This window comes from Pongo pygmaeus, chromosome 1 (genome assembly GCF_028885625.2).
Source record: "Pongo pygmaeus isolate AG05252 chromosome 1, NHGRI_mPonPyg2-v2.0_pri, whole genome shotgun sequence".
NCBI classification, from domain to species: Eukaryota; Metazoa; Chordata; class Mammalia; order Primates; family Hominidae; genus Pongo; species Pongo pygmaeus.
The window spans coordinates 195644565-195671219 of NC_072373.2; the positions used below are offsets into that span (position 1 = coordinate 195644565).

A 26655-nucleotide genomic window follows, 5' to 3' on the forward strand; every position below is an offset into this window, starting at 1 on the left:
TCCTTTTTCCTTGACTGAGGCCTACTTTCCACTTATCTGGTAGCTGTTACCTCTGATTCTAAATCCTTTGGAACTCTTTCCATTCCTGCCACCCTAGCTTGGCTTCAGAGTGCAAGTCTTCCTGTCTCCTAGATCCTTAAAAAAGAGCCTTATAGGCCAGGCTCGGTGGCTCATGCCTGTAATCCCAGCACTTTGGGAGGCCGAGGCGGGTGGATCACGAGGTCGGGAGATCAAGATCATCCTGGCTAACATGGTGAAACCCCATCTCTACTAAAAATACAAAAAAATTAGCCAGGCGTGGTGGCGAGTGTCTGTAGTCCCAGCTACTCCGGGAGGCTGAGGCAGGAGAATGGCATGAGCCCGGGAGGCGGAGCTTGCAGTGAGCAGAGATCGTGCCACTACACTCCAGCCTGGGCGACAGAGCGAGACTCCGTCTCAAAAAAAAAAAAAAAAAAAAAAAGAGCCTTATATCGGGCACCTGTAGTCCCAGCTACTCGGGAGGCTGAGGCAGGAGAATGGCGTGAACCCGGGAGGCAGAGCTTGCAGTGAGCCAAGATCACGCCACTGCACTCCAGCCTGGGTGACAGAACAAGACTCCGTCTCAAAAAAAAAAAAAAAAAAAAAAGCCTTGCAACTAATCATTATGGAGGGCAGATGATAACTAACACAAATGTGGAGAAGTTGAAGTTGTTACAGGATCACTTAGAATAACGGACTCAAAAAAAGAAAAAAAAAAACAAAAAACCTCTTACAGGAGTAATTCCAGGACTATGGTTTTATTCTGGGTTAGTACATGAAAGACCCAAGTAATTCTGCCATTATTTTTTATTTCTGTGATTGGGGCTCAACCACCTTCCCTCATTTCCATCTTTAGCTCAGCTTTTGTTGAAAGTTCCTATCCCAATGCAGATTAAATAAGACCTGAGTGTCAAGTGCAATAAATAGCTCATACAGCCTCTGTCCAGTCCATTTGAGCATTATACACAAGCAGTAAAGCAAAACTTGCTAAAAATTAACTATTTGTCATTAGGTAGATTCCCTTCACCTGGAAGTACATATGCCATGCAAGTCTAAACATCAATTAAAAACAAAGCACCGAGTTTTGTGCAGTGGTGGTATCACAGCCAATGAGGTTTACGTGAGGTACAATTATCGTTATTTGTAAGACAAAACAAAACAAAGTACCTATAAGCTTTGGCATCTTGCAACTCCTTCAAACGTGTCATCATACAAACATAAAAATAGTGGAGGCTGGGTGCAGTGGCTCATGCCTAAAATCCCAGCGCTCTGGGAGGCTGAGGTGGGTGGATCAGGAGGTCAGGAGTTCAAGACCAGCCTGGCCAACACAGTGAAACCCCATCTCCACTAAAAAATACAAAAAATTAGCCGGGCGTGGTGGTGGGCGCCTATAATCCCAGCTACTCGGGAGGCTGAGGCAGTAGAATCGCTTGAATCTGGGAGGCAGACGTTGCAGTGAGCCGAGATCATGCCATTGCACTCCAGCTCAGGCAAGAGTGTGAGACTGTCTCAAAAAAAAAAAAAGGAAAGCATCCTGAAAATTTCTGAGGCAAGGGAAAATGCTATGCAACATTTGTTTGGCTATAAGAAGAGCAAAACATGTATTAGTGACAGATCCATTACTTCCTTTTCCAACAAGATGCACATTAGAGTAAAATAAGTCCTACAGACTTCCTTTTAATATAGCCCTACTCATCTTTCCAAACTAGGGCTAAATCATAGTATGAAAGAGTACAGGTATTAATAGTCAAAGGACGAATGTTGCACATCTTCCTGCTGGGCAATACTACTTGGTAGTAATATAAAATATATATATACACATACACACATTTTGAGATGGAGTCTCACTCTGTTGCCCAGGCTGGAGTGCAGTGGTACAATCACGGCTCACTGCAACCTCCACCTCCCGGGTTCAAGCGATTCTCCTGCCTCAGCATCCTGAGTAGCTGGGATTACAGGCACGCGCCACCACACTCAGCTAATTTTTGTATTTTTAGTAGAAAACCCAACATGGGTTTTCACCATGTTGGCCAGGATGGTCTTGATCACCTGACCTTGTGATCCGCCCGCCTCGGCCACCCAAAGTGTTGGGATTACAGGCGTGAGCCACCGCGCCCGGCCACAAAATATTTTAATTTAAACCAAAGAGAGAAATATGATAAGGGCAGACAACAAAATTCACATTCATTTTTTTTTTCTTGAGACGGAATCTCTCTCTGTCGCCCAGGCTGGAGTGCAGTGGCACAATCTCAGCTCACTGCAACCTCTGCCTCCCAGGTTCAACCAATTATCTGCCTCAGCCTCCTGAGTAGCTGGGATTATAGGCACCAGCCAGCATGCCTGGCTAAGTTTTGTATTTTTAGTAGAGACCGGGTTTCACCATCTTGGCCAGGCTCGTCTTGAACTCCTAACCTCATGATCCACTGGCCTCAGCCTCCCAAAGTGCTGGGATTACAGGCATGAGCCACTGCACTCGGCCCATATTCATTCTTAAAATAAAACACGAGATCACAAAGAAACTGCAAGTTTTGAGGCCAGGCCCGGTGGCTCACGCCTGTAATCCCAGCACTTTGGGAGGCCAACGTGGGCTGATAACCTGAGGTCGGGAGTTTGAGACCAGCCTGACCAACATGGAGAAACCCCGTCTCTACCAAAAATACAAAAAATTAGCCGAGCGTGGTGGTGCATGCCTGTAATCCCAGTTATTTGGGAGGCTGAGGCAAGAGAATCACTTGCACCCAGGAAGCAGAGGTTGCAGTGAACGGAGATTGCGCCATTGCACTCCAGCCTGGGCAAGAAGAGCGAAACTCCATCTCAAAAAAAAAAAAAAGAAAATGCAAGTTTCAAGAGTTATTTCCAGATACACATATAGACCTCCAGGGGATATCATCCAGATTCCTCCTGGAAAATTAGTACAATAGTATTTATATAACCCTGATGGTTCAAACTACTGTTAAAAAATGAATTTTTGGGCGGGCACAGTGGCTCACCTCTGTAATCCCAGCACTTTGGGAGCCTGAGGCGGGCAGATTACCTGAAGTCAGGAGTTCGAGACTAGCCTGGCCAACATGGTGAAACCCCATCTCTACTAAAAATTCAAAAAATTAGTCAGGTGTGGTGGCACACACCTGTAGTTCCAGGTCTGGGGAGGCTGAGACAGGAGAATCTCTTGACCTGGGAGGTGGAGGCTGCTGTGAGCGAAGATCGTGCCACTGCACTCCAGCCTGGGTACGACAGAGCAAGACTCCATCTCAACAACAACAACAAAAGGCCAGGTGCGGTGGCTCACGCCTGTAATCCCAGCACTTTGGGAGGCTGAGGTGGGTGGATCACAGGGTCAGGAGTTCAAGATCAGCCTGGCCAAGATGGCAAAACCCCATTTCTACTAAAAATACAAAAAAAATTAGCTGAGCATGGTGGTGGGCACCTGTAATCCCTGCTACTTGGGAGGCTGAGGCAGAGAATTGCTTAAACCCAGGAGGCGGAGGATGCAGTGAGATCGGGCCACTGCACTCAAGCCTGGGCGACAGTGCGAAACTGCATCTCAAAAGAAAAAAAAAGGATTTTTTAATTGAAAAAAAATTGCATGAGATTTCAATGAAATATAAGGCAGTTACAATAATGAAAGGAAACTGCATGACGATGAATAAGATTCACAGACATACAATCTCAAAACTAATTTATATAGAGACTATTTTTTTACTGCTACAGATTAAGTTATAATCTTGATTGGAAACAGAGTTGAACAAATTTAGCAACAAACAGTCATTTTCTGCTTTTTATAAATAGCCCAGACTGTAGTCCCAGCTACTCAGGAGGCTGAGGCGGGAGGATCACCTGAACCTGGGAGGCAGAGGTTGCAGTGAGATACGATTGTGCCACCACACTCCAGCCTGTGTGACAGAGTAAGATTCCATCTCAGAATAAATAAATAAAATAAACTAATAACCCAGTATTGAAAATTTTGGGAAAAAACCTTAAAATTCTGTATATATTGAAAATTTTGGGAAAAAGCCTTAAAATTCTTTATGAATATAAATATGACTTGAAGAAATGATTTTAAAAAGCCACATTATGAATGACAGTGATTTATATAATGAAATTCAAATCTTCTATATTTTCTGTGATAACAATTTACCATGAGTAACCCAAATATAGTGTTTAAACATAATACCTAAAATTGAATTCTGTCATCATTGATAATTTGCTTACTTTCAGTCCTGAAAACCACAGCTTTACATGTATTTTTCTATTTGGTCATTACAAAGGTGTATTTGTCACGGCAGGAGGATGGAACTCATTTTATTCCATGATGTGTTAGCTTAATTTATAACTTTTAAATATTTAGACACAGAGTATGTGGGCTTCCATTCATACTCTTAGCAAGGACCCCACAAATGCTAAGGGCCAGTGTGAACCTAGCACTCCAACCACAAGTACATTTCAAAACTAGGCTGGGAATTAGGGATACAGAATACTGATTTAACAACAATAATTCCCTATTAGAGCTAGGTGGTTGGCATGTGCCACACCAAAGGCAGGAAAGGGCAGGCCCAGGAGAGCCCTAGGAATGACTGTTCCAGGAAAGAGGCTATTGTCCCTGAAGCTGGAATGTAGTCAAGGAGGTGGTTTCAGGGTCAGCAAAGGACAGCTGCAGCCAAAGGGAGATCTACAACAACCACAGGAGAAAATACTATCCTCCTCTTTGGGCCAGAGGGAAAGGGAGACAGATGTCAAGGCAAAGAATCAGCTGCACCTTAACCTCCTCACTTTACTTGTCCTCATACTGCTTTCCTTCCTGCAAAAGTCATTTCTGCCTAATCAGATCCTATGCAGTTTGGAAACCAACTGAGCTCCAGATTTTAACAGACTAGCATGAAGTAAAAATAATATGGGGGCCGGGTGCAGTGGCTCACGCCTGTAATCCCAGCACTTTAGGAGGCCGAGGCGGGTGGATTACGAGGTCAGGAGATCGAGACCATCCTGGCTAACACGGTGAAACCCTGTCTCTACTAAAAATACAAAAAATTAGCCGGGCGTGGTGGTGGGTGCCTGTAGTCCCAGCTACTCGGGAGGCTGAGGCAGGAGAAGGGCGTGAACCCACGAGGTGGAGCTTGCAGTGAGCTGAGACGGTGCCACTGCACTCCAGCCTGGGCGACAGAGCGAGACTCTGTCTCAAAAAAAAAATAAATAAATAAAAATGGGGCCGGGCATGGTGGCACACACCTGTAATGTAATCCCAGAACTTTTGGAGGCCAAGGCGGGTAAATCACCTGAGGTCAGGAGTTTGAGACCAGCCTGGCCAATATGGTGAAACCGTGTCTCTACTAAAAATACAAAAAAAATTAGCCAGGGTCGGGCACAGTGGCTCACACCTGTAATCCCAGCACTTTGGGAGGCCAAGGTGGGAGGATCACTTGAGGTCAGGAGTTCAAGACCAGCCTGTCCAACATGGTGAAACCCCATATTTACTAAAAATACAAAAATTAGCAGGGCATGGTAGCATGCACCTGTATTCTCAGCTACTAGGGAGGCTGAGGCAGGAGAACTGCTTGAATCCAGGAGGCGGAGGTTGCAGTGAGCCGAGATCACATCACTGCACTCCAGCCTGGGCGACAGAGCGAGACTCTGTCTCCAAAAAAAACCAAAACAAGACAAAACAAAAAACGGATAAATCCAGGCATAACAGAGTAGCCTTTAGCATACTAAATCCTTTCACTGGAATTAATTACAAAATTTAACAGACTTTACTGGTAAGGGAACTTTCCATGACAAAATAGTGGAAACCCAAGCAGAAAACAGCAGGAGACAGTTAGAAGTACTGGAGCTGGAACTTAAGAGGCACAATCTGGGAGAGGAGGGAACTACAGAAAAATAATATGCATACAAATCTCCCCTCCTCCAAGTCATTGGCGGACTCCTAAACTGCACATTTACAGAGTGAGACTTCAAAAACTTAACAGAACACAGCAGTTAAACGTCAAAGAGCTAATAAGATTCTGGCAGCTATGCTGAGTTGAGAGTTGAAATTTAAGACCAGCAAGATAGAGGGGTTTTGGTAAAGACCTGGATTTCCGGTTGAGACTCAAGGAGGGCCTTGCCCTAGGAGTAATGGCTATGCCCCAGGAGGAAAAGAGACCACTTCCAAGAAGAAAGAACAAACTGAAATAGACCAGCCTTAACAAGGCCTATAATCAACCCTCAACAGGATCAATGTCATCTGCTACTACTACCCACGTGCCTAATGGCAACCTTAGTCTGCTTTGAAGGGAGTACATCCGGATGCTAATAATGTTCATCCAAAATTTCCAGAATCCAGTAATAATTTATGGACGAAGAGGAATTTTTAAAATCCCAAAACTGACTGGAAAAAAATGGCAATAGAAACAAACCCACAGGTGACTCAGATATTGTTCTTGTCAGGCAAGGACTTGGATATGTTTGAGAAAACAGAGGAAAGATGGAGAAGTTCTGTAGTGACCTGGAATCCATCAAAAAAAAAAAAAAAAAAAAAAAGAGTTACATGGAAAATCTAGAATTGGAAAACACAGTGAGGAAATTAAAAATTCAATAGATGAATATCAAATTAGTGAAGAAGACAAGCTAGAAGGTAGACTGATGCACAGAGATAAAAGCATGGAAAATTGAAATAATGTGCCATGTGGGATTCCTATTCAGTTCTAGAATAAGAATCTAGAATAATGTGCCATGTGGGATCTCTTATTCAGTTCTAGAATAAGAGAAAATAGACAACGCAAAAGAAGCAGTATTTGAAAGAAAGTACCAGGCAAGGTGGCTCATGCCTGTAATCCCAGAACTCTGGGAAGCCAAGGCAGGAGTCTGAGCCCAGGAGTTCGAGACCAGCCTGGGTGACACAGTGAGACCCTCATCTCTACAAAGAAATTAGAAAAATTAGCTGGGCATGGTGGTGGATGCCTGTAGTACAGGCTACGTGGGAGGCTGAGGCTGGAGGATCACCTGAGCCCAGGAAAGAGTTCCAGGTTACAGTGAGCTATGATCACACCACTGCACACCAACCTGGGTGACAGACTGAGACACTGTCTCGAAAAAAAAAAATAACAAAAAATACCTACAATTTTTTGGGACAATTTCCCAAAACTGAAGAAAAACATCAAACCACATGAATTCAAGCTCTGTGAATCACAAATAAGATATAAAGAAAAACACGAGTAGGCATGTCATAGTTACACTGGTGAAAACCAAAAAAGAAAATCTTAAAAGCAGTAAGGTTGGGTGTGGTGATTCACACTTGCAATTTGAACATGTCGGGAGGTAGAGGACAAAGGACTGCTTAGCCCAGGAGTTCAAGGTCACCCCCTGGCAGCATAGTGAGACCCCCATCTCTAAAAACAATTAAAAGATTAGCTGGGTATGATGGTGTGCATCTGGAGTCCCAGCTACTCGGGAGGCCGAGGTGGTAAGATTGCTTAAGCCGGGAGGGTGAGGCTACAGTGAGCTGTGATCAAGCCACTGCGCACCAGCCTGGGGGACAGAGTGAGACCTTGTCTCAAAAAAAAAAAGAAAAGAAAAGAAACAATGAAACCCCAGAGGCCAATGTAATATCTTTAAAGTGCTGGGGAAAAATCTACCTAAAATTCTATATTCAGTAAAAATATCCTTCAAGATTAAGAGCAAAATAAAGACATTTTCAGATAAATGAAAACACTGTAGAAATGCTACAGGAAATTCTTTTTTTTTTTTTTTGGAGACAGAGTTTTACTCTTGTTGTCCAGGCTGGAGTGCAATGGCACAATCTCAGGTCACTGCAACTTCCACCTCCCGGGTTCAAGCGATTCTCCTGCCTCAGCCTCCTGAGTAGCTAGGATTACAGGCATGCGCTACCACTCCCGGCTAATTTTTTGTATTATTAGTAGAGACGGGGTTTCACCATGTTGGCCAGGCTGGTCTGGAACTCCTGACCCCAGGTGATCCACCTGCCTCGGCCTTCCAAAGTGCTGGGATTACAGGGGCGAGCCACCATGCCCAGCCACTAAAGGAAATTCTTTAAGCTAAAGTAAAATAGTAGATGGGAATTTAGCATAAAAGTTGGAAAGGAGGCCAGGCGTGGTGGCTCACGCCTGTAATCCCAACACTTTGGGAGGCTGAGGCAGGCGGATCACTTGAGGTCAGGAGTTCGTGACCAGCCTGGCCAACGTGGTGAAACCCCATCTCTACTAAAAATACAAAAATTAGCTGGGTATGGTGGTGCACGCCTGTAATCCCAGCTACTCAGGAAGCTGAGGCAGGAGAACTGCATGAACCCAGGAGGTGGAGGTTGTAGTGAGCCCAGATCATGCCACTGCACTCCAGCCTGGGTGACAGCGCAAGACTCTATTTAAAAAAAAAAAAAAAAAAGTTGGAAAGGAAGAAAACTGTTTTTATTTGTAGACATGACTACATATAGAAAACTCTAAGGAACCTCCCCCAACTCATCCCCCGCAAAAGAAACTATTAGAATAAGTGAATTCAGCAGAATCACAGGATAATACAAGATCCGCATTTTAGAATTTTTCTTATCGCTTATCTTCAACATTGTAGTAGAAGTTCTAGTCAGATCAATAAAGCAAGAAAAAATAAAAGACAAACTTTGAAAAGGCAGTAAAATTGTTATTATTCATGGATGACATGATTCTATACAAAGAAAATTCAAAAGAATCTCCAAATTATTAAGCTTAGCAAGACATTCGAAAATAAATTTTGGCCAGGTGCAGTGGCTCACGCCTGTCATCCTAGCAATTTGGGAGGCAGAGGCGGGTGGATTACCTGAGGTCAGGAGTTCAAGACCAGCCTAACATGGTGAAACCCATATCTACTAAAAATACAAGAGAATTAGCTGGGCGTGGTGGTGGGCGCCTGTAATCCCAGCTATTCAGGAGGCTGAAACAGGAGAATCACTTGAACCTGGGTGTCGGAGGCTGCAGTGAGCCGAGATTGTTTCACTGCATTCCAGCCTGGGTGACACAGTGTGACTCCATCTCAAAAAACAACAACAACAAAAATCAATTTTATTTCTTTATACTAGAACAGAAAAATATAAAAATAACCATTTTCTGCAGCATCATAAATATCAAATATAGGAATAAATCTAATGAAAGCTATTAAAGAACTCTATAGTGAAAACAAAACATTGCTGAGAGAAATTAAGGAAGATCTAAATAAATGCTCATTGATGGAAAGAGTCAATATTAAGTTAATTTTTCTCCTAATTAAGCTGTAGATGAAAATCCCAGCAGGGGTTTTTGTGGAATTTGCAGGGTAATTCTAATGTATATACAATGTGCATACAGAGCTTAGAATAACCAAGACAATCTCAAAAAAAAAAAAAAAAGTTGGAAGGGCTTATAAAGCTACAGTAAATTAAGATAGTGTGGTATGGACACAAGCAAAAACAAAACAGAGTCTGGAAGCAGATATACTCCTATTCCTTATTTCTTTGCATTATACCACTTCTTTATACATTACACTTTGCTAAGATTTATTTTATTCGGCCGGGCACGGTGGCTCCTGTCTGCAATCCCAGCACTTTGAGAGGGTGGATCACCTGAGGTCGGAGTTCTAGACCAGCCTGGCCAACATGGTGAAACCCTGTCTCTACTAAACAAAAATTAGCCAGGTGTGGTGTAATCCCAGCTACTTGGGAGGCTGAGGCAGGAGAATCACTTGAACTGGAGGTGGAGGTTGCAGTGAGCTGAGATCGCGCTACTGCACTCCAGTCTGGGCGACAAGAGTGAAATGCTGTCTCAAAAAAAAAAAAAAAAAAAAAAAAATTTTATTCAACTGAGTTCTGCAAGGTCTTTTACTAGCCTGATGGGAAGGCTGGAGGCAGAAGGCTATATGTTTTTCAAACCAAACTAAAATGTCCATGGTTAATTCTGCAGGCAATGAAGAGCCATCATTTCCGAAGTGCCTTGGTACGGGGTTACATTGATGAGTAGGATGTCCCAGCCAGTAAGTATATACAAGGTACTGAGAAGAAATGAAAAAAGACGGTCAGTCTTCTGGGAGGTGAAATTTGAGCTGGGTTTTAAAGTGTCTACCAACCAAGGATAGCGGATATTCCTGGTATAGAGAGAGCATGTACAAAACCACAAATAGCTGGGCACAGTGGCTCAAGCCTGTAATCCCAGCACTTTGAGAGGCCCAAGCGGGTGGATTGCTTCAATTCAGGAGTTCGAGACTACCCTAGGCAACGTGGAGATAACCTGTCTCTACAAAAAATATAAAAATTAGCTGGGCCTAGTGGGGAGCACCTGTTGTTCCAGCTACTCTGGAGCCTGAGGTGGGAGGATCGCTTAAGCTCGGAAGGCTGAGGCTGCTTGTGAGCCGTGATCGTGTCACTGCACTCAGCCTGGGCCAAAGAGCGAGACCCTGTCTCCAAAAAAAAAAAAAGCGGCACAAATATATGGGAACTAGGAGTGGGACTATTGTTGCAGATAAAGTAAAAGTGCAAGAGTGCTAGTAGAAGGAACTGGAAAGCTGTAAAAGTAGACATGGGCCATGTCAGGAAAGTCCCTGATACCAAATACCTTAAAATTAATCTTGTATATCAGCAGCGTTCAAACTGTGCTTTTGGGGTTCAGCAAACATTTCATTCTTTTTTTTTTTTTGAGACGGGGTCTCGCTCTGGAGTGCAGTAGCACGATCTCGACTAAATGCAACCTCTGCCTCCCGGTTCAAGCGATTCTCCTGCCTCAGCCTCCTGAGTAGCTGAGATTACAGGCGCCTGCCACCAAGCCCAGCTAATTTTTGTACTTTTAGTAGAGACGGGGTTTTGCCATGTTGGCCAGGCTGGTCTCGAACTTCTGACCTCAAGTGATCCGCCCGCCTGGGCCTCCCAAAGTGTCGGGATTACAGGCGTGAGGCACCGCGCCCCGCCAGGAGTCAAACTTTTGAAAAATCACTGCTCAGTGAAGAAGAGCTACAGGTGTGATGGGACTTCTGAAACGGAGGCTGCGGAGGGAGACCAAAGTCTGAAGGCCCAGTTACTACACAGGAGCAGGAGGCGGCGAGAATCGCTGGAAGCGGGGAGCACTAACCGCCCCCCCCAGTCTATAAGGGCAAGGTTAAAGGAGGCGACAAACACAATCCAGGTCAGGGCCTGGCCCGGAGTTCCCGACCCCCATCTGGCGGAATCCGCACTCAAAGCTCCGTCTCTAAAACCCCGACCCGGCGCGTCATCCTCCCTCCGACCGACAGCAGAAACCCTGCCCCTTTCAAGTAAGGCGCAGGAGTAAAGACCGAAACCAGAGCCGCATGAGGAGGCTTACTAATTTCTCTCAGAGACGCCCGCCGCCCAAAGCTTCTGAAACAATCTTCGAAGCGAAACGGCCCCGCAGACCCCGCCCCTCTCCCGTCGTGCTCTGCGGCTGAGCATGCGCAGGGCCGCTGGCCCAGGGTGGTCCCAGCTCCCTGAGTTGGGAAGGGCGACTTTGGCATAGAAAAAGTGGGAGAGGGGGAGGGGAAGAGCCCTTACGGCCCGCATAGGATCTTACCCTTGAAGTCGTCGCTGGCTGGCAGCCAAAGTAGGACCCTTGACTCAGAGCTCAGGCAGGGCAGTTAGATTTCCTGGATTTGAGAGATGGCTTTACTACTTATTAGCTGTGTGCTAGTAAGCGATTTGACAACTTCTATAAATCTCAATTTCTTCGTCCTTGAAATGGGGATAATTGTAGTGGCTGCATCATAGGTTTGTAAAGATTAGGCAGGCTTCTGCAGACCCCAGGCTGGGCGTGGTGGGTCACACCTATAATTCCAGCACTTTGGGAGGCCGAGGCGGGTGGACTGCTTGAGTTCAGGAATTCAAGACCATCCTGACCAACATGGTGAAACCCCGTCTCTATTAAAAATACAGAAATTAGTCGGGCATGGAGGCGGGCGCCTGTAATCCCAGCTACTTGGGAGTCTGAGGCAGGAGAATCGCTTGAAGCCAGGAGGCAGAGGTTGCAGTGAGCTGAGATTGTACCACTGCACTTCAGCCTGAGCGACAGAGAGAGACTGCGTCTCAAAAAAAAAAAAAAAAAAATTAAAATAACCCCAAACTGCATGTCAAAAATAATGGTATATTTTAAATGTTTTTTGACAATACTTTCAACACCTAAAAAAGTATAGGACGAACTAACTGTGCTTTTCCTAAAGGCATATGAGGATTCTAAAATATATATATAAGGTTGAATGATGAACTTATTATAATCATATTTGACAATTACTTTTAAAGGAGATATTCTCAAAAATCTAAATTTGAGGCCCTTGTGAAGGTGAGGTCCAGACCAAAAGGGCCTCCTAATCCTTGCTGCTATGGTCCTTAAATATCCTTTGGAATTAGCCTCAAATCTAATATAAACCCTTTGGTAATTTGAAATATTATACGAGTAACTGAAGTTAATTTCTCCAACATTTATTATTACCTTCTAATATTCATAATAATCTATTTAGACTGTTAGGATTAGAAAGGACCTTACTGAAATGATCTCTCCTCTAATGCTCCCTTCCTACCAAAGGAAAAGCTGAGAGCAAGAGGATAAAGGTAATTTGCCCCAAGTCACACAGCAACTCAGTGACTGGGATTAGATTGGAACCCAGAAATGAGTCCTGGTTCAGTGGGCATCCAAAGGCAAGTGATGTCATGGTAACTGCCCCGTGGGTTCACCTTGCCCGCTACCTAAACAGAGTCCATTTATCAAGATGGGGAATTGCAATAGAGAAAGAGTAATTCACGCAGAGCCAGCTGTGCGGGAGACTGAAATTTTATTATTATTTAAATCAGTCTCCTCGAGCATTTGGGAATCAGAGTTTTTAAGGACAACTGGTGGGTGGGGGGAAGCCAGTGAGCCAGGAGTGCTGATTGGTTAGGTAGGAGATGAAATAATGGGAAGTTGAAGCTGTCTGTCCTCTTGCGCTGAGTTAGTTCTCTGGTGGGGGCCACAAGATCAGATGAGCCTGTTTATCGATCTGGGTAGTACCAGCTGATCCATCAAGTGCAGGGGCTGCAAAATATCTCAAGCACTGATCTTAGGAGCAGTTTAGGGAGGGTCAGAATCTTGGCCTCCAGCTGCATGACTCCTAAACCATAATTTCTAATCTTATGGCTAATTTGTTAATCTTATAAAGGCAGTCTAGTCCTCAGGCAAGGAGGAGGTTTGTTTTGGGAAAGGGCTGTTATTGTCTTTGTTTTAAACTATAAACTAAATTCCTCCCACAGTTAGTTCAGCCTATGTCCAGGAAGGAACATGGACAGTTTAAAGGTTAGAACCAAGATGGAGTCCATTAGGTTAGATCTCTTTCATGGTCTCAGTCATAATCTTGCAAAGGTGGTTTCATCATCATTACTAACTTCCTTGGGAGTTGAGTTGAAAAAATGGTAGGATTCATGATATCATAAAAAAATTGTAAGGATGTGTGATAATTTTGAGATGTGATATTCCAACCACCCCCAGTGATAGATCTGAAAATTTGGCCCACTATTTCAAGCAGTAGATGTAGCTCACAAGTTGCATGCGTCTTTCTTGCCCTGAAGTCTCAATAGTTTATACTGGCTGAAAGATTAAGTCCTAAGGAATAGGAGGAGAGCTCTGGGAGATAGGAAGCTTGATTCATTCTTTTTCTTTTCTTTTCTTTTTCTTTCTTTCTTTCTTTTTTTTTTTTTTTTGAGACAGAGTTTTGCTCTTGTCACCCTGGCTGGAGTGCAATGGCGTAAGCTCGGTGGCTCACTGCAACCTCTGCCTCCTGGGTTCAAGCGATTCTCCTGCTGCAGCCTCTCAAGTACCGGCGTGCCCCACCATGCCTAGCTAATTTTGTATTTTTAGTAGAGATGGGGTTTTGCCATGTTGGCTAGTCCGGTCTTGAACTCCTGACCTCAAGTGATCTGCCCGCCTCAGCCTTCCCGTGTGCTGTGATTAGAGGCGTGAGTCAATGTGCCTGGCTGATTCATTTGTTTTCCTTTTTTTTTTTTTGAGATAGAGTTTCACTCTTGTTGCCAGGCTGGAGTGCAATGGCACAATCTTGGCTCACTGCAACCTTCACCTCCTTGGTTCAAGTGATTCTCCTGCCTCAGCCTCCTGAGTAGTTGGGATTACAGGCATGCGCCACCATGCCCGGCTAATTTTGTATTTTTAGTAGAGATGGGGTTTCTCCATATTGATCAGGCTGGCCTCGAACTCCCGACCTCAGGTGATCTGCTCACCTCAGCCTCCCAAAGTGCTGGGATTACAGGTGTGAGCCACCACATCCGGCCAGAAATTGGAACTTTTTTGACTGGGGGCATATGGGTAAAATCAGTTTGCCAGTCCTGTCCTGGAATGTGTCCCCTGACTTGACGGGTTGGGAAAGAAGGGGGTCTAGTGTTGCAGTGGGGTGAAGCTTTCTGGCAAATAGAGCGTTGATGGGGAATGGCTTTTAACTGTTCCTTTATATCTGGGGTTATGTGTATATGGGAACTTAAGAAATGTAGAGGGCAATGGCTAGTGTGGAAGAGGTTGTGAATGTCCTGTGAAAGAGTTGCTTTTTCAGGGTCAGGTAGGACTAATTTGTTTTGTATGAACCAGTATGGGGGTTTGAATTGTGCCCCTGCCATGATTAGTTGTTGTATTTGGTGTTCTGGATAAAAGGAGGGGATATGTTGTATGAGGGGAAATAGGTATTGGGGAATTGGGTGATTGGTTGAGCACAATAGTCAGCCTCACAGTTCCCTAAAGAAATGTAGCTTTTATCTGATTGATGTCTTTGCAATGGATAACTGCAACCTTTCCTGGAAGTAAAGCTGCCTTTAGTAGATGATGGATTGGTTTTCCATTAATGATAGTTGTTCCCTTAGCCGTGAGATAGCCCTGCTTGCTCCACATTTGGGCATTGGAATGGATGATGTTATAGGCATATTTAGAATTGGTGTATATATTAACTTGTGTGGTTTTTGCTAGGGTTAATGCTCTTATTAGGGCAACTAATTTCTGCTTTTTGGTAGGATGTGCCCAAAGGCAAGGGGGCAGCCTCTACAATTGTTCTAGGTGGGAGAGAGTGGGTATTATCATGATATCCCTCAGTAATGGCATATCCTCTTGGAGGGGAGGGTTTTTTGATGTGCTGCCATCTATAAACCAATCCAGAGCTTTCTTTATGTGAGTGGAAGTAAGGCAGGAGAATCACTTGAACCCAGGAGGCAGAGGTTGCAATGAGCTGAGATTGTGCCATTGCACTCCAGCTTGGGCAATAAGAGTGAAACTCTGACTCAAAAAAAACAAGAAACAACAAAAAAGCAAGACCCAACATATTGCTGCCCACAAGAGACTCACCTCACCATTAAAGACAAACACAAGCAAAATGAAAGGATGGAAAAAGATTTTCTATGCAAACAGAAACCAAAAGTAAGCAGGAGTAGCCACACTTATATCAGATAAAATAGAACTTAAGTCAAAAACTGTAAAAAGAGACAAGGTCATTACGTATGACAAGGGGGTCAATTTAACAAGAGGATATAACAATTATAAATATATATGTGCTACCATCCTGGCTAACACAGTGAAACCCCATCTCTACTAAAAATACAAAACATTAGCTGGGCGCAGTGGCGGGCTCCTGTAGTCCCAGCTACTCAGGAGGCTGAGGCAGGAGAATGGTGCGAACCCAGGAGGCGAAGCTTGCAGTGAGCCGAGATCGCGCCACTGCACTCCAGCCTGGGCGACGGAGGGAGACACTGTCTCAAAAAAATTAAAAAAAAAAAAAATATATATGTGCCCAACACCAGAGCACCCAAATATATAAAACAATTATTACTAGAGCTAAAGAGATAGACTGCATACAATAATAGTACGGGACTTTAACACCTCACCCTCAAAAATGGATAGATCATTTAGCTAGAAAATCAACAAAGACGGCTGGGCGCGGTGACTCATGCCTGTAATCCCAGCACTTTGGGAGGCCGAGGCGGGCGGATCATGAGGTCAGGAGTTCAAGACCAGCCTGGCCAATATGGTGAAACCCCATGTCTACTAAAAATACAAAAATTAGCCAGACATGGTGGCGCATGCCTGTAATCCCAGCTACTTGGGAGGCTGAGGCAGGAGAATCGCTTGAACCCAGGAGGTGGAGGTTGCAGTGAGCCAAGACCGCGCCACTGCACTCCAGCCTGGTGACAGAGTGAGACTCCGTCTCAAAAAAAAAAGAAAAAAAAAAAAAGAAAAGAAAATCAACAAAGAAACATCAGACTTTAGCTACACCATGGACCAAATGACTTAACAGACATTACAGAACATTCCATCCAACAGCTGCAGAATACACATTCTTCTCAACTGAACATTATCCAGGATAGACCATATATTAGGCCACAAAACAAATCTCAGCAAATTTAAGAAGATAGAGATCATAGCAAGTATCTTTTTGGACCACATGGTATAAAATCAACAATAAGAAAACCTTCAGAAATCTTACACATATGTGGAAAGTAAACAAGATGATCCTGAATGACCAATTGGTCAATGAAGAAATTAAAGTGGAAATTAAAAAATTCCTTGAGGGGAGCCATGGTGGTTCATACCTGTAATTCCAGCACTTTGCGAGGCTAAGGTGGGTAGATCGCTTGAGGTCAGGAGTTTGAGACCAGGCTGGCCAATATGGTGAAAGCTCATCTCTACTAAAAATACAGAAAAAGATGAGCCGGGCATGGTAGCGCACACTTGTAATCCCAGCCGAGGCAGGAGAATCGCTTGAACCTGGGAGGCGGAAGTTGCAGTGAGCCAAGATTGCACCACTGCACTCCAGGCTGGGGGACAGAGCGGCAAACAACGTGGAAACACATCATCACAAAATCATAGGGACACAGGAAAAGCAGTTTTAAGAGGGAAGTTCCTACCAAAAAATGGATCAAAAAAGAATGATTTTCCTTCCTTCCTTCCTTCCTTCCTCCCTCCTTTCCTTCCTTCCTTTCTTCCTTCTTCCTTCCCTTTCCTTTTTTTCTTTTCTTTTCTTTTTTTATTTCCTTTCTTGTTTCCTTTCCTTTCCTTTCCTTCTTTTCTTTTTTTTTTTCCTTTCTTTCTTGTTTCACTCTATCACCTAGGCTGGAGTGAAGTGGTGTGATCATAGCTCACTGCAGCCTGGAACTCCTTCGCTCGAGCAATCTGCTTGCCTCAGCCTCCTGAGTAGCTGGGACTACAGGCATGTGTCACCATACCTGGCTAAAAAAGAAGAAATATTTCTCTTCCTTTCTTTTCTTTCTCTTTCTTTCTTTCTTTCCTTCCTTCCTTCCTTCCTTCCTTCCTTCCTTTCTTCTCTTTCTTTCTTTCTTTCTTTCTTTTTTTCTTTCTTTCTTTCTTTCTCTTCCTTCCTTCTTTCTTTCTTTCCTTTTTTTTTTTTTTTTTTGACGGAGTGTTGCTCTGTCACCCAGGCTGGAGTGCAGTGATGTGATCTCAGCAACCTCCACCTCCTAGGCTCCAGCAATTCTCATGCCTTAGCTCCCTGAGTAGCTGGGACTACAGGCATGTGCCACCATGCCTGGCTAATTTTTCATATGTTTTGTATTTTTTTTTTTTTTTTTTGAGATGGAATCTCACTCTGTCACCCAGGCTGGAGTTCAGTGCTGCAATCTCAGCTCATTGCAACCTCTGCCTCCTGGGTTCAAGTGATTCTCCTGCCTCAGCCTCCCAAGTAGCTGGGACTATAGGCTCCCACCACAATGCCCGGCTAATTTTTGTATTTTTAGTAGAGACAGGGTTTCACCATATTGGCCAGGCTGGTCTGGAAATCCTGACCTCAGGGGATCCACCCGCCTTGGCCTCCCAAAGTGCTGGGATTACAGGCGTGAGCCACTGCTCCCAGACTTTTTTGTATTTTTAGTAGAGATGGGGTTTCACTATGTTGACCAGGCTGGTCTTGAACTCCTGGCCTCAAGAGATCTACCCTCCTTGGCCTCCCAAAAAGCTGGGATTACAGGTGTGAGCCACCATGCCTGGCCAAGAAGAAATATTTCTAATTAACTACCTAACCATGCACCTCAAGAAACTAGAAAAACAAGAAAAAACTAAACCTAAAATTGATAGGAGGGAGGAAATAATAAAGCTCAGAGCAGAAATAAAAACATAGAGGCTAAAAAAAATTCAAAAGATCAATAAAATGAAGAGTTGGTTTTCTGAAAAAAAATTAACAAACTTTTAGCTAGACTAACCAAGCAAAAAAGAGAAAAGACCCAAATAAATAAAATGACAGATGAAAAAGAAGACACTGCAACTGATATCACAGGAATTCAAAGGACCATAAGAGACTATCATGAACAACTATATGCCAACAAACTTTAGAAGATTAAATTCCTGGACAAATACAATCTGCCAAGATTATATGATGAAGAAATAGAAAATCTGAACAGAGCAAAAATGAGTGAGGAAATTGAAACTGTAATAAAAAGTCTGCCATCAAAAAACTCCAAAACATAAACACATCCAGGACCCAATGGCTTCACTGCTGAATTTTATTTTATTTTATTTTATTTTTTGAGATGGAGTTTCTCTCTTGTTGCCCAGGCTGGAATGCAATGGCGTGGTCTCGGCTCACTGCAACCTCTACCTCCTGGGTTCAAGGAATTCTCCTGCCTCAGCCTCCCAAGTAGCTGGGATTACAGGCATGCACCACCACTGGCTTATTTGATAGTTTTAGTAGAGACAGGGTTTCACCATTTTGGTCAGGCTGGTTCGAACTCCTGACCTCAGATGATCTGCTGCCTTAGCCTCCCAAAGTGCTGGGATTACCGGCATGAGCCACTGCGCCCAGCTTTCACTGCTGAATTCTACCAAACATTTAAAGAAGAACTAATGTCAATTATTCTCAAAACATTCCTGAAAATTGAAAAGAAAGGAATACTTCCAAACTCATTTTCAGATGCCAGCATTACCTTGATTCCAAACCATACAAAGACAAAACAACAACAAAACTATAGTTCAATGTCCCTGATGAACATAGATGCAAAATTCTCAAGAAGATACTAGCAAACTGGAAGGCTGGGTGCAGTGAGTGGCTCATGACTATAATTCCAGCACTTTGGGAGGCTGAGGTGGGTGGATTGCTGGGGCCCAGGAGTTAGAGATCAGCCTGGGTAACATACTGAGACTTTGTCTCTACAAAAAATTAGAAAAGTTAGCCAGGCATGGTGGCATGCACCTGCAGTCCCAATAACTCAGGAGGCTGAGGTGGAAGGATCACTTGAGCCTGGGAAGTCAAAGCTGTAGTGGGCCATGATTGCACCATTCCATTCCAGCCTTGGTGATAGAGTGAGACCCGACCCTGACTCCAAAAAAAAAAAAAAAAAAAAAGTAGCAAACTAAATTCAAAAGCACATCAAAAATATCATTCACCACGAACAAGTGGGATTCATCCTAGGGATGCAAGTATGGTTCAACATATTCACATCACTATGATATATCACATTAACAAATAGAAGGCTGGGCACAGTGGCTCATGCTTGTATTCCCAGCACTTTGGGAGGCTGAGGTGGGCGGATCATCTGAGGTCAGGAGTTTGAGACCAGCCTGGCCAACATGGCAAAACCCCATCTCTACTGAAAAAATATAAAAAAATTGCTGGGTGTGGTGGCGCACACCTGTAATCTCAGCTACTTGGGAGGCTGAAGCACGAGAATCGCTTCAACCTGAGAGGTGGAGGTTGCAGTGAGCCGAGATCATGCCACTGCACTCCAACCTGGGCAACAGAGCGAGACTCCATCTCAAAAAAACCCAAAAAACAAAAACCCATTATTTCAACATATGCAGAAAAAGGATTTGACAAAATTCAACATCCCTTCATGATAAAAAAAAAAAAAAAACACTCAAGAAGTTAGGCATAGAAGGTATATAACTCAACACAATAAAGGCCATATATGACAAACCTATCGCTAACATCATCATATATCACAAACCCACAGCTAATATTAACTTTTCTTGTAAGAACAGGAAGAAGACAAGGATGCCCACTTTCACCACTCCTATTCATCATAGTACTGGAAGTCCTAGCCAGAAGAATTAAGCAAATGAAAGGAATAAGAAACATCTAAATTGGAAAGGAGGAAGTCAAACTGTCTCTGTTTGACGACAGCATAATGTTTTTATTTTAGACAACATAATCTTATATATAGAAAATTCTAAAGACTCCACCAAAAATCTGTTAGAACCAATAAACAAATTCAGTAAAGTTACAGGATACAAAATCAACATAGAAAAATCAGTAGTGTTTCTATATATTAATAGTGAACTATTAGAAAAGTAAATCAAGAAAGCAACTCTATTTATAATCGCTACAAAAAAGATACCTAGGAACCAACTTAATTAAGGTAGTGAAAGATCTCTACATGGAAAACCATAAAACATTAGTGAAAGAAATTGAAAAATACCCAAATAAATGGAAAGATATCCCATATTCACAAATTGGAAGAACTGATATTGTTGAAATCCCCATACTACCCAAAGCAATCTATAGATTTAATGCGATCTCTACAAAAATACCAATGACATTATTCACAGAAATATAAAAAACAATCTAAAAATTCAAATGGAACCACAAACAACTCCAAATTGCCAAAGCAATCCTAAGCAAAAAGAACAAAGCTGGAAGCATTATTCTATCAGACTTCAAAATATACTATCAAGCTTTAGTAACCAAAACAGCATGGTACTGGCACAAACACACACACAGAGACCAATAGAACAGAATAGAAAGCCCAGAAATAAAGTCATGCACCTACAGCTAACTGATTTTCAACAAAGGTGCCAAGAGCACACATTGGGTAAAAGACAGTTTCTTCAATAAACAATGCTGGGAAAATTGGATATGCATATGCACAAGAATGAAGCTAGACTCCTACCTCTCACCATATACAAAATTCAATTCAAAATGAATTAAAGACTTAAATGTAAAACCTGAAACCATTAAATTACTAGAAGAAAACACAGGGAAAATGCTTAATAACATTGGACTGGGCAATTTTTTAAAAAAAATAAGTCCTCAAAAGCACAGGCAACAAAAACAAAAATAGACAAATGGAACTACATCAAACTAAAAAGTTTTTGTGCAGCAAAGGAAACAATAGAGTGAAGAAAGACAATCTATAGAATGGGAGAAAATATTTGCAAACTATACATCTGACAAAAGGTTAATATCCAGAATATATAAGGAAGTTAACAACAAAAAACCAGATAATCTGATTTTAAAATGGACAAGATAACTTAAGAGACATTTCTCAAAAGAATTAATTCAAATGGCCAACAGGTACATGAAAAAATACTCAACATCACATGTCAGGGAAATGCAAATCAAAATCACAATGAGATAACACCCCACTTCAGTTAGAATGACTATAATCAAAAAGACAAAAAGACAAGTGTCAATGAGGATATGGAGAAAAGGGAATATTTACACACTGTGGTGAAATTATAAACTAGTACAGCCACTATAGAAAAATGGATAGAAGTTCCTCAAAATATTAAAAATAAAACTTCCAGGCCAGGTGCGGTGGCTCATGCCTGTAATCCCAGCACTTTGGGAGGCTGAGGCAGGCAGATCACCTGAGGTCAGGAGTTTGAGATCAGCCTGGCCTACATGGTGAAACCCCATCTCTACTAAAAAACCCTGTCTCTAAAATTAGCCGGGTGCACCTGTAGTCCAAGCTACTTGGGAGGCTGAGGCAAGAGAATCGCTGGAACCTAGGAGGCGGAGATTGCAGTGAGCCAAGATCACGCCATTGCCCTCTAGCATGGGCGACAGAGCAAGACTCCATCTCAAAAAAAAAAAAGAAAAGAAAAAAGGACTTCCATTTGATGTCATGTCTAAGAATTCTTTGCTTAATTCCATGTTATGAAGATTTTTCTCATACTCTTTATTCCAAAAATTTTATAGTTTTATATTTTACATTTAGATCTAGGATCCATTTTGAGCTAATTTTTGTGTGAGATGAGAGGTGTAGTTTTTTATATATATATATATATATATATTTTTTTTTGCATATGGATTTCCAGTTGTTCCAACACCATATGTTGAAAAGTCTGCTGTCTCTTCATGGAGTTTCCCTTTTACCTTTGTCAAAAATCAATTGGCCATATTCGTCTGCATTTCTCCTTGACTATCTACCCTCTGTTACATGAATCTATGTGTCTATCCCTTTGCAAATACCACAGTTTCTTTTCTTCTTCTTCTTCTTTTTTCTTTTCTTTTCTTTTTTTTTTTTTTTGAGGCAGAGTTTCACTCTGTTGCCCAGGCTGGAGTGCAACGGTGTGATCTTGGCTCACTGCAACCTCTGCCTCCTGGGTTCAAGCAATTCTTGTGTCTCAGCCTCCTGAGTAGCTGGGACTACAGGCGCCTGACACCACACCCGGATAATTTTTGTATTTTTAGTAGAGACGGAGTTTTGCCATGTTTGCCAGGCTGCTCTTGAACTCCTGGCCTCAAATGATCCTCCCATCTTGGCCTCTCAAAGTGCTTGGATTACAGGCATGAGCCACTGCACCTGGCCAACACAATTTCTTGATTACAGTAGTTATGCAGTAAGTCTTAAAAATTTTAGGCTAAGTGCTGTGGCTCACGCCTGTAATCCCAGCACTTTGGGAGGCCAAGCAGGGAGGATCACTTGAGACCATGAGTTCAAGACCAGCCTAGCAAAATAGTGAGACCCTGTCTCTACAATTTAAAAAATTTTTAAATTTTTCCATAGGTTATCAGGGGTACAGGTGGTGTTTGGTTACAGGAATAAGGTTTTTTGTTTTTTTGTTTTTTTTTGGACAGAACTTTGCTCTTGTTGCCTAGGCTGGGGTGCAATGGTGCAACCTCAGCTCACCGCAACCTCCGCCTTCTGGATCCAAGTTACTCTCCCGCCCTAGCCTCCCAAGCAGCCGGGACCACAGGCGCACACCACCATGCCTGGCTAATTTCTGCATCCCTAGCAGAAATGGGATTTCACCATATTGGCCAGGCTGCTCTCAAATTCCTGACTTCAGGTGATCCACCCACCTCGGCCTCCCAAAGTGCCAGGACCACAGGGGTAAGCCACTGTACCCGGCCATGAGTAAGTTCTTTAGTGGTGATTTGTGAGATTTTGGTGAACCCATCACCTGAGCAGTATACACTGCAACCCTATTTGTAGTCCTTTATCCCTCACCCCCACTGCCAACCTTCCCCTCTACAAAATTAAAAACAAAATTAGCCAGGCATGGTGGTGCATGCCTGTAGTCCCAGCTACTTGGGAGGCTGCAGTGGAAGGATTGCTTGAGCACAGGAGTTAGAGGTTGCAGTGAGCTGTGATCACACCACTGCATTCCAGCCTGGGCAACAGAAGGAGACCTTGAGTTTTATTTTTATTTATTTATTTTTTATTATTATTATACTTTAAGTTTTACGGTACATGTGCACAATGTGCAGATTAGTTACATATGTATACATGTGCCATGCTGGTGTGCTGCACCCATTAACTTGTCATTTAACATTAGGTATATCTCCTAATGCTATCCCTCCCCCCTCCCCCCACCCCACAACAGTCCCCAGAGTGTGATGTTCCCCTTCCTGTGTCCATGTGTTCTCATTGTTCAATTCCCATCTATGAGTGAGAACATGCGGTGTTTGGTTTTTTGTCCTTGCGATAGTTTACTGAGAATGATGATTTCCAATTTTATCCATGTCCCTACAAAGGACATGAACTCATCATTTTTTATGGCTGCATAGTATTCCATGGTGTATATGTGCCACATTTTCTTAATCCAGTCTATCATTGTTGGACATTTGGGTTGGTTCCAAGTCTTTGCTATTGTGAATAGTGCCACAATAAACATACGTGTGCATGTGTCTTTATAGCAGCATGATTTATAGTCCTTTGGGTATATACCCAGTAATGGGATGGCTGGGTCAAATGGTATTTCTAGTTCTAGATCCCTGAGGAATCGCCACACTGACTTCCACAATGGTTGAACTAGTTTACAGTCCCACCAACAGTGTAAAAGTGTTCCTGTTTCTCCAAATCCTCTCCAGCACCTGTTGTTTCCTGACTTTTTAATGATTGCCATTCTAACTGGTGTGAGATGGTATCTCATTGTGGTTTTGATTTGCATTTCTCTGATGGCCAGTGATGATGAGTATTTTTTCATGTATCTTTTGGCTGCATAAATGTCTTCTTTTGAGAAGTGTCTGTTCATATCCTTTGCCCACTTTTTGATGGGGTTGTTTGTTTTTTTCTTGTAAATTTGTTTGAGTTCATTGTAGATTCTGGATATTAGCCCTTTTTCAGATGAGTAGGTTGCGAAAATTTTCTCCCATTCTGTAGGTTGCCTGTTCACTCTGATGGTAGTTTCTTTTGCTGTGCAGAAGCTCTTTAGTTTAATTAGATCCCATTTGTCAATTTTGGCTTTTGTTGCCATTGCTTTTGGTGTTTTAGACATGAAGTCCTTGCCCATGCCTATGTCCTGAATGGTAATGCCTAGGTTTTCTTCTAGGGTTTTTATGGTTTTTGGTCTAACGTTTAAGTCTTTAATCCATCTTTAATTAATTTTTGTATAAGGTGTAAGGAAGGGATCCAGTTTCAGCTTTCTACATATGGCTAGCCAGTTTTCCCAGCACCATTTATTAAATGGGGAATTTAGGCTGAGCGCAGTGGCTCATGCCTGTAATCCCAGCACTTTGAGAGGCCAAGGTGGACAGATCATTTGAGGTCAGGAGTTCAAGACCAGCCTGGTCAACATGGTGAACTCTCATCTCTACTAAAAATACAAAAATTAGCCAGGCATAGTGGCGCGTGCCTGTAATCCCAGCTACTCAGGAGGCTGAGGCAAGAGAATCACCTGAACCCGGGAGGCAGAGGTTGCAGTGAGTGGAGATTGCACCACCGCACTCCAGCATGGGTGACAGAGTGAGCCCCTGTCTCAAAATAATTAAATAAGTAAATAAAAATATTTAAATACTTTGATCTTTTTCAAAATTGTTTTGACTATTTTAGTTCCCTTGATTTTACATAACATTTTAGAATCACCTTGTCTATATTTACAAAAAAATTCTGCTGAGATTTTTTTTTTGAGATGGGGTCTTGCTATGTTGCCCAGGCTGGCCTTGAACTCCTGGGCTCCAGTGATCCTCCTACCTTAGCTTCCTCAGTCGTTGGAACTACAGGTGCAACAGGTGCAATTACCACCTTTGCTGAGATTTTGATTGTGTGAAATTTATAGATCAATTTGGGAAGAATCAGTGTCTTTACTACATTAAGTCTTTCAATCACGAACACCTATAGCTCACCATTTATTTAAATCTTCTTTTAATTTCTTTCATTATTCTTTTCAGCCTACAACACAGAACATGTTTTATTAGATTTATATCTAATTATTTCATATTTTGAGCTATTGTAAATGCCATTTAAAACTTTTTATTTTTGGCCAGGCGCAGTGGCTCATGCCTGTAATCCCAGCACTTTGGGATGCCTAAGCAGGTGGATCACCTGAGATCAGGAGTTCAAGACCAGCCTGGCTAACATGGTGAAACCCCATCTCTACTAAAAATGCAAAAATTAGCTGGGCGTGGTGGCGTGTGCTTGTAATCCCAGCTACTTGGGAGGCTGAGGCAGAAGAATTGCTTGAACCCAGGAGGTGGAGGTTGCAGTGAGTCCAGATCAGGCCACTGCACTCCAGCCTGGGCAACAAGAGAGAGACTTCGTCTCAAAAAAACAAAAAATTATTTTCTAATTGTTCATTGCCAGTATATAAAAATATAATTGGTTTTTGTGTGTTAACCTTGCAACCTTACTAAACATATTTATTAGTTGTAGGTTTTTTTTATAGATTCCTTGGGATTATGTGCATATAAAATCATGTCACGTGGGAGTCTCTCTGTGCCTATTATGGCTCAGGAGGCTGCTTGATTTGAAAAAAAGAAAAGAAAAGAAAAGTGGCGGGGTGTGGTGGCTCACACCTGTAATCTCAGCGCTTTGGGAGGTTGAGGCAGGCAGATCACAAGGTCAGGAGTTCGAGACCAATCTGGCCAACATGGTGAAACCCCGTCTCTACTAAAAATACAAAAATTAGCTGGGTGCGGTGGCAGGTGCCTATAATCCCAGCTACTCAGGAGGCTGAGGCAGGAGAATTGCTTGAACGTGGGAGGCAGAGGTTGCAGTTAGCCGAGATCGCGCCACTGCACTCCAGCCTGGGCAACAGCAAGACTCCATCTCAAAAAAAAAAAAAAAAAAAAGGAAAGAAAAGTTGTATTTATTTCTTTCCAATCTGTATGCCTTTTATATTGGCTAGGACTTGCAGTACAATGTTGAATTGGAGTGGTGAGAGTAGACAATCTTGGCTTATTGACGTTAGGGGGAAAAGCATTCAGCCTTTTGCCACTAGGCATCATGTTAGCTATAGGTTTTTGCAGATCTCTATTATGAGGCTGAGGAAGTGCCTCTTTATCCTGATATTCTCAGAATTATTTTTCTTTTTTAAAATTATGGATGCTGAGTTTTGTCAGATACCTAGAAAGGTATCTGATGCAGAATATCAACTGTGGAAATGGATATGATCATGTGGTTTGCCTTTAGATTATTAATATGTGATTATGCTGATTGATTTTCAAATACTGAACCACATTAGGTGCGATGGCTCACACCTATAATCCCGAGGCTGACATAGAGGATGG

At 42.8% G+C, this 26655-nt stretch overlaps 1 protein-coding gene across 18 annotated transcripts in view; it reads right to left on the bottom strand.

Moving 5' to 3' along the window:
* ZMYM1 (zinc finger MYM-type containing 1) overlaps positions 1-11390 on the bottom strand; it is a 37477-nt gene extending 26087 nt beyond the window's left edge. For 2 of the 18 annotated variants that reach the window (XM_063666060.1, XM_054441657.2), the window contains exons 1-2: positions 11307-11366; positions 1186-1522 (exon numbers count right to left, since the gene is read on the bottom strand). In XM_063666060.1, coding sequence (XP_063522130.1) covers positions 1186-1229 — 44 coding nt within the window. In that variant the 5' untranslated portion in view covers positions 1230-1522; positions 11307-11366. Of the gene's footprint in view, positions 1-1185; positions 1600-11306 lie in introns of those variants that run through there. The other 16 variants (XM_054441674.2, XM_063666053.1, XM_063666051.1 and 13 more) reach the window with 13 other exon arrangements.
* Positions 11391-26655: the final 15265 nt, after the last annotated feature.